The sequence below is a fragment of the Puntigrus tetrazona genome, chromosome 1, assembly GCF_018831695.1.
Source record: "Puntigrus tetrazona isolate hp1 chromosome 1, ASM1883169v1, whole genome shotgun sequence".
In the NCBI taxonomy this organism is placed as follows: Eukaryota; Metazoa; Chordata; class Actinopteri; order Cypriniformes; family Cyprinidae; genus Puntigrus; species Puntigrus tetrazona.
Genome location: NC_056699.1, coordinates 22123336 through 22136238, shown reverse-complemented (window position 1 = coordinate 22136238; position 12903 = coordinate 22123336). Strand labels below are relative to the sequence as shown.

The following is a 12903-nucleotide window of genomic DNA, read 5'->3' as shown; positions in this document are numbered from 1 at the left end:
GTATTAAAGGCCCCGGTTTGTTCACTACATTTCAGTGCTGACACCTTATTTAAAACCGTTTAAATTTCGATCTAAAATTGATTGTTATCAATACCAACCAAAGAGCAAGAGTGATTTAGGAAGTGAGCCTGTAGTGTGAGAGAGGAAGTGGGTTGTGAGACTTGCATGAGGTTGTACCTCATGTGAGGGTCCCGTGAATATCCTCTGTTGTGTAATATGGCTTAACTTCCTGCGTGGTTTGGACAGAAAGCAGTTGTTTACCACTTTGTTTCTGAGCTTTGATGAAACAACAGAGCAAAAGAAAAGGCGGCTCCATTTGTTTCAAATGAAAGGAAATGTAAATTTTGTTCAAGGATGCATGCAGCCAAGTCTGTCCTGTGTTGGATCGTAATTCTGTGCTGCTTGCCGGAAACTCTAGGTATTGTTGAGCTTCATTTTTGTCGTAACCAGGTTTATTTCATTTTTATTATTGTACTGCTGGATTTCTCACCCACACCCTCCTAAGCTGAATTAGAATCCACACGTTATGAAGATATCAGGAGAACACTGACGGTTCAAAAATACCACGTTCTTTTCTCTGTTCTTCCAGCCAAACTTCAACTCTCCATGCCGGACAGAACCAGAGTGGCACTAGCTGGGGAAAGTCTTTACTTCAATCTGTCGGTTTCAGTCCCGGCAAACTACACCACTAGCAAGCTTATATGCTACAATAAAAACAAGACGAGTGTTTGGAATAAAGATATTAAAAGTACGTTTTACCAAGCTACACAAACGGTGGAGGTGAATATCAGCATGCACAATAGCTCCAGTTCTGGAAATTACTACTTTAGTTATGCAAAACAGGAGGTGCATTGGGTGGTTCATGTGAGAGGTGAGTCAGATCGTTTTATTTCCATTCTATGATTGAAATTCACTGGTAATTTCAGGTTTGTGGCTTGTAAGTCAGTACATAGACTGATAAATAAAGGTTAATTACACATGCTTTAAATAAATGAAAAATAAAGACGTCATGTGGGTTTGGCCATGTGACATGTTAGACTGAAACTGCCACTTTCAGCGAAAGAAAAGCAGTGATGCAAAAATTGTATCTAAAGGCAATGTTCCTCTCTTCCGTTCTCTCTATTTCCCCCTTGTTTCTTCACTCCGCAATTCTGTGTTTTCCAGATAAAGGTTATGAAGAGCCGCCTGAGGAGTTAAACAGTGCCATCATCACAATGATGGCATTCTCGGGAATCCTTCTCATCTTCACTGTAGCTGGGTCACTTTACATATTAAAGAACTACAAGGTGACACATTAGAGCACTGTAATAATTCAATCTATCTATAGCTGTTGTAGTTATTGAATTCTGTATGCTTTCTTCGATGCACAAATCAGATGATCATGCTGTAGACGTCAAGGCAATGGATTTCTGCACATCTGAAAGGACTCAATCTAACAGTGAGGGGTTATACACTGATCAGCCACAACATTAAAACTATTGACAGGTGAAGTTAATAACTTTGATTGCGAGTGTTTAGGGAAAGTAACGCATTACGACACTTCATTACTTAAAAAAGTAAATAATAATGACATGGCTTTTTAGGTAGAGCAATGCATTTCATAATCCATTCCTTCCCCAGTTATATTTTTGGCAACTGTAAAAGCCCTTTCACACCAAAAGTTAAATTACTAAGCCTCAGGCTGAAGGAAGTACCTATGCTCTGGTTAGCCTGTCTGGTCTAATCACAGAAGAGCTACTTAGCTCAAATTGCTGGCAATGATGTCAGAACTCACAGCGCCTCACAGTTTGCTGCGTTTAGAGCTGTGTAGCCTCCACCACCGGAAGCAATTACAATGGATAAATGAGTATCAGAATTTGACCATGTAGCAATAGCCTGATCGGAAGAATCACTTTTTCTTTTGCATCAGGTGGATGGCTGGGTACATGCTCCCTGCTAAAAAATGTAAAAGGGATAGTTGAATAAAAAAATGTATTTTGATGTTTATCTGATTACCCAGGCCATCTAAGATGTAGTTGACTTTGTTTCTTCAGTAGAGCACGAACAAAGATCTTTAACTCAAACCCTTGCAGTCTGTAAGTCATATAATGGAAGTCAATGGGGCAAATTAAACTCTGTGGCTTGTAGCAATACATTGACGTGTAAAGACACAAAATGATCTGACAGTCACAAGAAACAGTATTAATATCGACAATGTCCAACTGGCCTGAGTGCGTTCACGACAGCGCTGAGTGACTCTTCTTCTTGCTTTACGGCGGCTCCCAGACTTGCATTAACCCAAGCTACCTCTTAAATGGACCACTGACCAGGTGTCACAGGTTTGGCAGGCGTAGGGGGAAATACATGATACTAGGAAGATGGTTTTTAATGCTGCTGTGGCTGATCAGTAGATATGGACTTATGACTATGTGGTCATAAGTTGTCAGTTTAGAAAAGATCATCTTTGTGGTGCTCCGGATGGACTGTCAAGAATTGCATTGATTGCAAGATGGTGCTGTTATGACCTAAAAAGGGCACAAGTGTACTGTCCGGAAAAACACATGTGATGCTGTTTTGCTTCATTATTTTTAGAAACAGCCTCCTCGTAGAGAAGACAATAATGATGTTGCAGTGACGACACCAAGGGAGAGTGATGAAGTGATTTTGGATGAAGATGCTGCATCTGCATCATTCTACACAGTGAGATTTACAGATACTTGTCATTTGTACTTGTCAACTTCATAGCTGTCATTTGCTCTTTTTTTGTCTCTGTGTTTGCTATTTGTTGGTAACCTGGCAACCGTGTTTCAATAAAAATGTGTCAAATAAATTGTTGTACTCTTATACTCCTTTTCAACAGACTCTACAATGCAGATCAGGCTCTATTTATGATACTCTGCATTCAGACTCAATTCATGTAGAAAACGCAAAGAAGAACCAATCAGAAAAGGTTTGTTTAATAAATTCTGCAATATTGCATTTCTCGAATAACCTATAATGTAGACCTAACAATATGCTTGTAAAATGTTAATATGTAGGAGGTATTACATATATAAACATGTAATATGCATAATGCATAATTATAACATGTTTTGTGTTTTATAAACATAATCATGCAGTGAAAGCACATTTTACATATGTAATACATACAAACTGATGCACAATTTAAACAGAAAGCAACAGTAAAAAATAAAGCAATTAAAGGTGTTCTGATTTAGGATTATTGTGTGATTTTCTCTTTTTTTCTGTTTCAGGACTGCAACGCACAAGAAGATGTATTTGATTCTGTGTATGAAAACCTGTGAATGAAGGAATACGTGTCAAATGAAGATTTTTTTTGTATAAGTTAATATTTTATGGCCCAGTATGACCGAAAATAAATGAAAGATCAAAACAAATGAATATGTGTCGGTTTTTCCCACCAAACATATTAAACCTCTCGTCTTGCATTAAAAGCGCTATGTTTTCTGCAACCCGTGAAAGCCCCGCCCTTAAGCTGTATAAACCACTCACAAGGCAGCTTCAGTTTAGTGCAGCCAATGGGAATTCTCGTATGAGAACTTCCTGTATGTTTGCTCCTCCTCCTGAAGTGTCAACAATGGCAGCCGAGGGGGATTTTCTGACGCGTTATCGTGCGGTGTCAAATAAACTGAAAAAGTAAGAGCTAAAAAGCATTACAAATATCACTAATACAAGAATGTTTTCATTGTTATCTTTGGTAGGGCTTTAATGATGTCTACAATACTGAGCATAACCAAAAAATAGTAAACAGCAATACGCAACCCTTACTAGCATGTTGCTAACTACGTTTCAAGAGCTAACGTTACTAAACGCGGTTCACCTCAATACCAGATTTAAGATTTAACATCTTGTTAAGAAATGTTAAGAGATAACATCTTGCAGGCGTTTAACTTAATTAATAAGCCTGTCAAATGAAACCAATTTAGTAGCCCGTTTTTTTCCCCTTCTCCAGACGTTTTCTGCGGAAGCCTAATGTCGCCGAAGCAAGTGAACAGTTTGGTGAGTAATGTGTCAGAAGAGTGATGCTTGTGCGGTGATGCTGGTCTGTGTTTATCATTATATGACATCCTTCCTCAGGTCAGCTGGCCAAGGAGCTCAAGCAACAGGACTGTCCTCAGTATGCTGCCTTCTGTAATCTCGCCATGGCCCGGTAACACAGCATCTCTCATAACTAATAATTCTTCATCCTATTTTCTGATCTAAAGAGCACATGCAAACGTTTTTTCTGTGTTTCGTAGCTGTGAGCAGACCCTGTTCAACGCTCCAGGAGAAGCCCTGGCTCTGACTGATGCAGCCCGACTCTTTCTGGCCTCGGAGCAGGAAACCCGAGCGCTCAGGGCTCCCGGCTTCGATGAGAATATGCAGGCAGCAATGAACTGCTATAGTTTTGCTATAAAGGTATTTGTCGGAAAAGCACATTTTACCCGATACTTCAAGCCGATAAGTGTATAAAAACACGGGCTGTTATTTTGCAGATTGTTGGGCTCAGTTCATGCTTGACGTAGAATCGAAAGCATATTATAATTTTATATTTGCAGTTTAAAATGTATTTTTCTGCTTAGCAGACACAGTGCTATTTTAATAGACTAGATTACATTAAAAAAAAAGTAAAAATATAATTTTTATATAAAAAATTCAAAAAAAAATGTAGTTCCAGTTTTTTCATGGTTTTTGTATTAGTTAATAATAATAACCCTGGCCTGAAAGAATCATACAGCATAATATTACTTCTTTTTCACTTTTATTCATTATTGCTGTTAGAGTTAGAAACGAAGATAACCATAAGTAGTTAAACAACTACTACAAGCAGATTTTCTAAAGTAACTGTTCATCCCAAAACGACATGGTTTTAGCTAATTTTGCTCTTTCACATGTTGAAGCGCTGCTAAAAATTTTATTTGAAGTCAATAGTTCTAATGAAGGAAAAAGCCTAAAATCTTGCAATCACATGCAGATTTTGTGTTTTTTTTTTTTTTTTTTTTTAGATGTTATACTGCAAATATGTACTTATATATTGTTTAGGTCTATATTGAGATGAATCAGCCTGTTATGGCGGCCAGTCTCTCACTGGAGCTTGGCAATGCTCTGAAGGTGAGACATTAATCATTGTAATACACGGAGCGGCTTTCTGTTTATATATGAATTAAAAGTGCATCTTCTCCCCGATCCACGGTGCTTAATCATTCTGTGGTCCTGTTTATATATTTGTGTGTAGGAGATGAACAGACCCGGGGAGGCGGTAGTTCATTTCCAGAGAGCCGCAGAACTGCAGATTCAGACGCCAATCGAGGCCCTGTTGTCACTGTGGGAAATGGCCTCCTGCAAAATACTGACCCGTGAGTTCAGAGATAGAAGCGCTTTCCTGCCAGAAAGCACTGATTCATTTTTGGTGTTGAGTTTCGGATGAAGTTCTGTGGATGTCGGAGTGGTGATGTGATGTTTGATTGGTAGGTGACTACGATGGTGCTCTTGCTGTTCTCTCTGAGATGCAGCACATGTGTCAGGAAAGAGGACTACAGCTACCCGGCACAAACACCCCTGTCGGTATGAATATAATCAACTTCCACAAGACAATACACGTCTCGGTTTTGGGATCTAAGAATCCTCATGAGGTTCAGTGGTCTAAATTTCCTGATCAGACCCTGCAATCACTTTATGATAAGCAGAAGTCATATTATGTCTTGTGACTGGTTTCATGCTGTCCACAGTCATTTCAGCTAATAAGGAAATGAAGCATATGGTGGAAGATTTTTTTGGATTCATGCAACAAATCTGTTTTTTTTCATTCCAGGTGCATTCATGGATATCATAGCAAAGTGTGAAATCTCCAGGGTTTTGCTTCTTATGCTGCTTGAGGTAAAGTCTGTATTTAATATCGGTGAGGTTTACAAATAAGCTCACATTTTGGACAGTATGTTACATACCTGCAAACTAATTTTGGTAAGATTCGCCGTCTTGGATCGAACTATGTCATTTATGTGACTCTCTAGTGTTCTTAATTGTTAGTTAAGCTTACACAAAGTTTGCCATTTGTAGTACAAAATAAAAAATAAATATATTCTGGGGTGATGACCCTAATCCCCGCTACAAGGGGTAATTTCTGAACTATGTCACCTTTTTGACCTTTTGTGGGTTTGCAGGAATGAAAACCTGACCTATGTTAGTGTGTTTGTTTGCCACGCCCAAAAATGACACTATATGTGACCATGGACCACAAAACATAAGATTTATATATAAGCTTTCCCTTGATATACGGTGGTTAAGATAGGACATTATATGACCGAGATACAACTATTTCAATATTTGGAATCTGAGGGTGCAAAAAAAAAATCTAAATACTGAGAAAATCGCCATTTAAGTTTAAGTTTTGATATGTGCAGTGGGAAATTGACAAAATTTATATTTTCGAAACATGATGATTTTTGGCATAAAATGGAAAAAAAAAGTATCATTTTGATGCATACAATGTGTTTTTGGCTGTTGCTACAAATATACCCCAGTGACTTAAGACTGGTTTTGTGCTTTAGGGTCACATATATTTGTGTGTTTGTTTTAGCCTCCCCCTCAAAAGCTGTTACCTGAGCATGCTCAGACACTAGAGCGATACGCCTGGGAATCCTTCGACTCGCACAGTCAGGGTAAGACTTTGAAGCTAATGGAGAACAAGGCAGGCGCAGCGTTTTATTTGGTTGATGTTCTTTAAAAACTGTTGCTACTGTCTGTCCTTTAGTAAACTTCCTTCCAGAAAATGTGTTCCTCCTTTTGCAGTCGGTTGTGGTGAGTATTTAAAATCTGTTTGTAAAATTAGACCACTTTTAAAAATCCAACTTCATCCTGGAAATAATCTGGAAACAACTTTTTGGATTATGACATAAAATAAAGAAGAATTGTATTTTACTAAGAAAATCTTACAAATCAAAAGTGGTGTAAGATTTGATTTATTTCTGTTCATTTCTACTTAAATTCAGCAAGCTTGCATTAAATTGATTCACAGTCACAGAAAACACATTTGTAATGTTACAAAATATAAAATTTCGAATAAATGCTTTTCGTTTGAACATTCTATTTATTAAAGAATCTGATGGTTTCCACAAACATATTAAGCAGCACAGTGATCTGTAACATGTTTCTTGAGCAGCAAATCAGCGTATTAGAGCGATTTCTGATCAGTTAATTTTTTGATAAAATAATAAAATATATCATAACAAATTAAATATAATTTCAACTTTAAATTATTTAAATAAAATTCTTACGTTGCATTTTCAGTAGTGGTCCCTGACAGTGTTGTCTAAAAGGCTATAAAACTGATTATCATTGGATGTCTAAATGGTCTGCTTACAGATGGCCTGTCAGGAAAAGGACACAGAATCTCTCAAGGCTCTCCAGATCGAACTGTGGTGAGCCGTCTGCATTTTCTGACCCATACTACGCATTTATCTATATTAGATTGAAACCTTGCAATTAGATAACTGTCACCTTTCTCTCCTCTCACAACAGGCCTCTCCTTTCGGCAGAACAGAATCATCTCCTCCACTTAGTGGTTCAGGAGCGAATTACACCCTCTGGTCAGGGCATATGATTCAGTTCAATACACCCCCGCAGAACAGATCTTATTGGAACATTCCCATGCCATTGCCTGGTGCATTTTGCATGAGGACTGTAGAAGGTCACTGAACCCAGCAGGGCTGCACATACACGCATGAAAATCATCTAATAACAGATTTTTTCATGTCTCCTATTTGATTTGAATGTACATTTCATTCTCTGATTTTATATATATATATATATATGTAGCGGTAAGATGTTACGTCGAAAAGGTAAATGATTATGTTGAATCTTATTTAAAGTTGTAAAATACTGATGTTGTAAATAATAAAATAACAAAAGCGATTCTTATGGGCGAGGTTTTTATTTGTGTGAATACTAAAATGAATGTCGTCCCTGGTTTACACGGTTTGGCTTTGCATTGAAAAAATAACATCCATTCCATTCACGGTCATACTGCAACATAAAAAATATGTCTGGAACCAGCTAAAATTTTAACCAAACACAGTTAGCGGCAACTGAATCGCTCAGATGGCCATATAGAGCTGTTTTCTCGAGAGGATGTGGAATCATTTCTCCCATAAAACTATACATTTTGACAATTAAAAAACAAAAGCTTTTTATAAATTCTTTTGGAACATTCTGTGCTCTAGAATTTTACAGGGTGATCATCTGACCTCATCAACGTCATGCTAATTAAAATGGCTGGCATAGCAGCAGGGCCCATTTCATAATCAGGAAAGCCTTTGTCCACACACAAATTGCAAATATAATGGCAGAGGGTCTGTACAGTGCAATTACAAAAGGATTGTGTAGTATCTAGATCAAGTGAATGATCACAAGTTTGAACAGCACCATATGCATCGCGGTCACAAAGATTTGATCCTTATTTGAGACTATCCTGTGCTACTGCCAACATAAAAAGATCAACTGAAACGAAACAAAGCCATGTTTAAGACAAGCCTAGTTCTTAAAGTGCAAGTGATGTTCAAAACTACTCTTTGATAACATATACTTTTCTTTAAGCACTTTATATGTACAACTTATCTTTCTCTTTATACATGTTATAAATACATTTTTTACATTCCTTTCTTATATGTACTGCATCCTCGCCATCTTTACACATCAACCCCTGCAATAAAGTGTGTTCAGACCCTCTGACTGCCCTCAGTGCTTTGAGAAACTAGGAAAGATGACCCGTCAAACTGAGCTGTAGTATTACTCTAAACAATAACGCAAAAAACACTTCTCGTTAAAGAAACTTTTCTAGCCAATTTTCCTCAAACGCTGAATCAACACTTTCTCGCTGACAGATTTGAAACGGTTTGAATGAACCGCTGATGCTGTGATTTGCTGCGCACATTTCTGCAGTTCCAGCCAACGCCTGTAATATTTGAGACAACTCGTTATTTTTCAAGTTGAAGAAAACTATTTAAGGCTGTACATTAAGCACTGAGAGCGAGGTCTGAAGTTTAATCCGCCTCGTTTGCGCAAGATTATGTACATTATTCCAGTGAAGAGGGTCAGCAGCCATCCAAACCAGGCCATGATGTAGGACCAGCCATACCAGCCATTCTTCTCGTTTCTGTGAAAGTGATCGGTATAGACCGACAGAGCCACCATGATGCAGAAACCTAGGGATCCCAAGGCAAGTGCATTAATGTACAACAAAAATGTCTGCATCCACAGATGTATCTTTCAATTTAACCTCAAACGCGACTTACAGGAGATGAGCTGCACGACTCCGGAAATGGTGAACCGCTTTCCTTTACCCAGAGAAAAGAGTTGGAATATGAAGATGCACAGAGAGAACACAGCAAACAGGCAGGACAGGACTGCAAACGCCTGGACCGCTTGCAGATAGTCTAAACAGATGAAATAAAGGGCCATCACACGAATGTCCCAGTCTGTACACAGTCTTTTCATTTTAACATCCATGGAACGGTTTCATTTTAGAAATTGTTATTTAGAGTTTTAAAATGTTCTTGAGACTAAGTAAAAATGGCTCTTGTACGAGCCGTTCACTGAAAGGTTGTTTCCCAAAACTCAAAATGGTTCTTCTGGGGCATAACCGAAGACCCGCTTCTGGAATCTTTATTTTGAACAGTGTCCATATACACTGTGGTTGAATAGTGACCATAGAAAGATGTCCAATAATGCACGTTTTTTTCTTACCCTTCCTGTATGAGGTCGGTATGTCCGTGTACACCCAGACATTATCATTGTTCTCCATCACCCATCTGCCCCACAAGTCTGTGTAAAGGTTCTCTGTGAACCACCACGCCTGGGGAAAAACAAAAAAACAACAATACATCCGCCTTCAAATTCTTTTTTTCCCCATTTGTGTCTGAATGCATGCTGCAGACATAACAACACGAATGCGTGATGAAGAACATGAACTTACGTCATCTATAGTTGCCCAAAAAAGGAAGAAAATTGTTGTCAGGTGAAGCAAACAGATTCCTGCCAGGGCCTTGAACATATTCAGAGGATGAGGGGGAAGCAGGGTGGAACGATCACCTGCTGTAAGGGAAATATTATAAGACATAACATGTTGTGTTTAAGAAACACTATACATAAAAAAGTCAAATGCAATTCAGCAGTCATCCAATGATGGCTTATTGAGATTATCCATGTTTTAAGATAAAAAAGTCGCCATGTAAATAAAGATGTCCCAAGCAAAACATTGAAGGAACAGGGGGATTTAATGTCATTTAATATTCAAAATTAAACTATGCTTTTTATTCCAACAGTTCTTTTTAATTGTGTGCTAGTAATACATAAGCCATGTGTGCATGCAAGTCATGGCCTATGACATCACCACATTAAATCTGCATAAATGTTATGCAATAAACAGCAATTCATCGTTTCTATAGGGTCACCTTACTTTTTAGACACCAGCTTTGTTTCTTCTGAGATTACATACACAAACCTTAAACAGCTGTTAAACTACAGAGCCACGAGGGAGGACGAGAGGCTTCTGTTTCTTTAAGTCACAGATACAGTAGATGAACTGACATGACATTTAAAATGCTGATGCATGCTGCTCATACAAACAATTAAAAAAAACAAATATTCCGTTAAATCCCATATATATATATATATATATATATATATATATATATATATATATATATATATATATATATATATATATATATACTGTACAGAGCAGACCTTCTGCAATGCCTTCATATAAAATTAATTGGACGCCCGTTTAAAATAACGCCTGGTGCGATCGACAATTTATGATCACAATATTATTTATTGGTAAATTCGAGCAAACATACACCACATACATTAGAAAAACACACAAAGGAAGCTAACGCGAATTAAAGTCCGACACAGAAGGAATTCGTGTCACGTCACGCGTTCGGATGCATTTTCTTCCAGACAGCTTTCATTTCATTCTATATTCTATATATTTTCGTCCTATTACAGTCTGAAATATATCTGTCTTTTCAAATAGATCTGTCTTTCTTTTACGTCGATTATAAGACGCTTAACTGTACAAATAAAGATTAACTTTACAGCCTCACTGGCACGAGAATTCCACAGCGACGACACAGATAATAAAAGGTTACCTTTGGGTTATTTAAAGCTCAATTTATTTCTTGATTTTCGTAGCCTATCTGACGCCCCGCCATCCGAGGATATTCGCACTTCCCCGCACCTCGTCCGTCGCCTCGCCCCCCCCCTCACGCGCTCTTTGCTGCATAGAGGACCCCACCCATCCCGAGGACTTACTTTTAAGTCCTTACGTATCCCCACATCCAGCCAAATCCTAGAACTGTATTGTCGCTCGCTGGGAATTCATGCACGAGGTGCAGTAAGAGACACACAAACGTTGATTTCTCTCAATGTCAAAAAAAAAAAAAAAAAAAAAAAAAAAAAAACAGCCACCAAAACATTTTATTTTTAAATGCCGGACTGTCCCGTGTTTAGACGGCTCCTTAAACGCACTGTAAATGACTTTTGACGAGTGCTCAGTAATTCTGTGCAAGAGTTCGCGACGTCGTCATTCTGTTACCTAAAGCTTTGGTGCGCTATACAGAGATGTGTCCGCATGCCGCAGCATCCTTCACTCGGCTCTTCTGGAGACGCGCAGCAGACTCTCCTCTCGCCCGGTGTCGCACTCAGAGCTGCGGCATAAAAGTGGCTGAACGGCCCAAACGCAGCACATGGCTACCCGACAATAGGGGGATCCCAGAGCCAGTCAAAGCCCATCCGTCCAATCACGATAAAGTAGCACAGAGCCAGAAAACGATGCGCAGGTACTTTGCGGAGGTTGGTGATGAGTCATCTAGAGTAGGTTTGGAGCGACACCTACCGCGGATTCAATCCAATGGCCTGGTCAAAAGTTTGGGATCAGTGCGTTTTTTCTTATTCTCATCAAGGCCGTTTATTTCATCAAAAATATAAAAAGGTAACGTTGTGAAATATTATTACAATGTAAAATATATTTTTTCTACATTAATGTACAGTAAAATCTAATTTATTCCTGTCATGCAAAGCTGAGTTTTCAGCATCATTACTCCCGTCTTTAGTTTCACATGATCCTTCACAAATTATTCTGATGTGATGATTTATCATCAGTGATGGAAAGGGTTGTGCTAACTGTAGGCCTATTTTATTTACTTATTAAGTTCAAAAAGTTTGGGGTTAACACATTTTTTTATTATTTCGAGAGAAATTAAAACTTTATTCAGCAAGGATGTGTAAAGGTGATAAGATTTACATTTTAAATAAATGCTGTTTTTTTAAACATTTTATTAATTAGTTTCCATATATATATATATAATATTTGGCACCCAATTATAGCTGACATAGATATTCTAAATAATAAATCAGAATATTAGAATGATATCTGAAGGATCAGCTTTGCATCACAGGAACTGTTTTAAAGTATATTAAAATATTTTATATTGTAAAAATTTGAAAAAAAAAATTTTTCTTTCATTTTGTTCAAATAAATGTGGCTTTACTGATCCAAAACTTTTGACTGGTAGTGTGTGTGTACAGAGAGAGAGAGAGAGAGAGAGAGAGAGAGAGAGAGAGAGTGTGGGACTTCCTCTTGCAGGTCAGAGTTTTTAACACGTCTATATTGTTAGGCTATAGCTCAATAAATTTTGTTAATCCAACAAACATTTTTTTTCATGACGCCACTGCAAGATGTAGGCCTTTAACTCACAAGCTATTAATTATTGCGCTCTAGCATAGCCTATTAATTCTGTTTGTTTGCACAAAACCCAAGCACACACACAAAAAAACCTATAGTAATTTATAGTCAATTCTATATGCCTGTGGTTTTGAACCATAGTAAAGTACTTGAATTAATTTGTTGTGGAAATTCTATAG

At 37.9% G+C, this 12903-nt stretch overlaps 3 protein-coding genes across 5 annotated transcripts; 2 read left to right on the top strand and 1 right to left on the bottom strand.

The window, feature by feature from the left end:
• The first annotated feature begins 203 nt into the window (after window positions 1-203).
• Window positions 204-3377, top strand: si:ch211-243a20.4 (NFAT activation molecule 1). The gene is made up of 6 exons (XM_043240991.1): window positions 204-418; window positions 590-871; window positions 1165-1286; window positions 2572-2679; window positions 2840-2929; window positions 3234-3377. Exons 1-6 carry the CDS (start codon window positions 355-357, stop codon window positions 3282-3284), a joined length of 717 nt encoding a protein of 238 aa, XP_043096926.1. The 5' UTR covers window positions 204-354; the 3' UTR covers window positions 3285-3377.
• A 131-nt stretch (window positions 3378-3508) lies between these two features.
• Window positions 3509-7896, top strand: f8a (coagulation factor VIII associated). 2 transcript variants are annotated; one of them, XM_043240972.1, is made up of 12 exons: window positions 3510-3636; window positions 3953-3999; window positions 4078-4150; window positions 4239-4398; window positions 5023-5091; window positions 5216-5336; window positions 5452-5544; window positions 5792-5856; window positions 6557-6638; window positions 6731-6777; window positions 7342-7397; window positions 7498-7896. In XM_043240972.1, exons 1-12 carry the CDS (start codon window positions 3533-3535, stop codon window positions 7577-7579), a joined length of 999 nt encoding a protein of 332 aa, XP_043096907.1. In that variant the 5' UTR covers window positions 3510-3532; the 3' UTR covers window positions 7580-7896. The 2 variants fall into 2 exon arrangements, with proteins under 2 accessions (XP_043096914.1, XP_043096907.1); XM_043240979.1 differs by lacking the exon at window positions 5023-5091 and having other exon boundaries at window positions 3509-3636.
• On the bottom strand, window positions 7891-11729 carry emp1 (epithelial membrane protein 1). 2 transcript variants are annotated; one of them, XM_043241011.1, is made up of 5 exons: window positions 11576-11729; window positions 9950-10068; window positions 9721-9829; window positions 9270-9410; window positions 7891-9179 (listed from the first exon to the last, which is right to left on the bottom strand). In XM_043241011.1, the coding sequence occupies exons 2-5, from the start codon at window positions 10025-10027 to the stop codon at window positions 8974-8976; spliced, it is 534 nt and encodes a 177-aa protein (XP_043096946.1). In that variant the 5' UTR covers window positions 10028-10068; window positions 11576-11729; the 3' UTR covers window positions 7891-8973. The 2 variants fall into 2 exon arrangements, with proteins under 2 accessions (XP_043096946.1, XP_043096938.1); XM_043241003.1 differs by lacking the exon at window positions 11576-11729 and adding an exon at window positions 11130-11279.
• Window positions 11730-12903: the final 1174 nt, after the last annotated feature.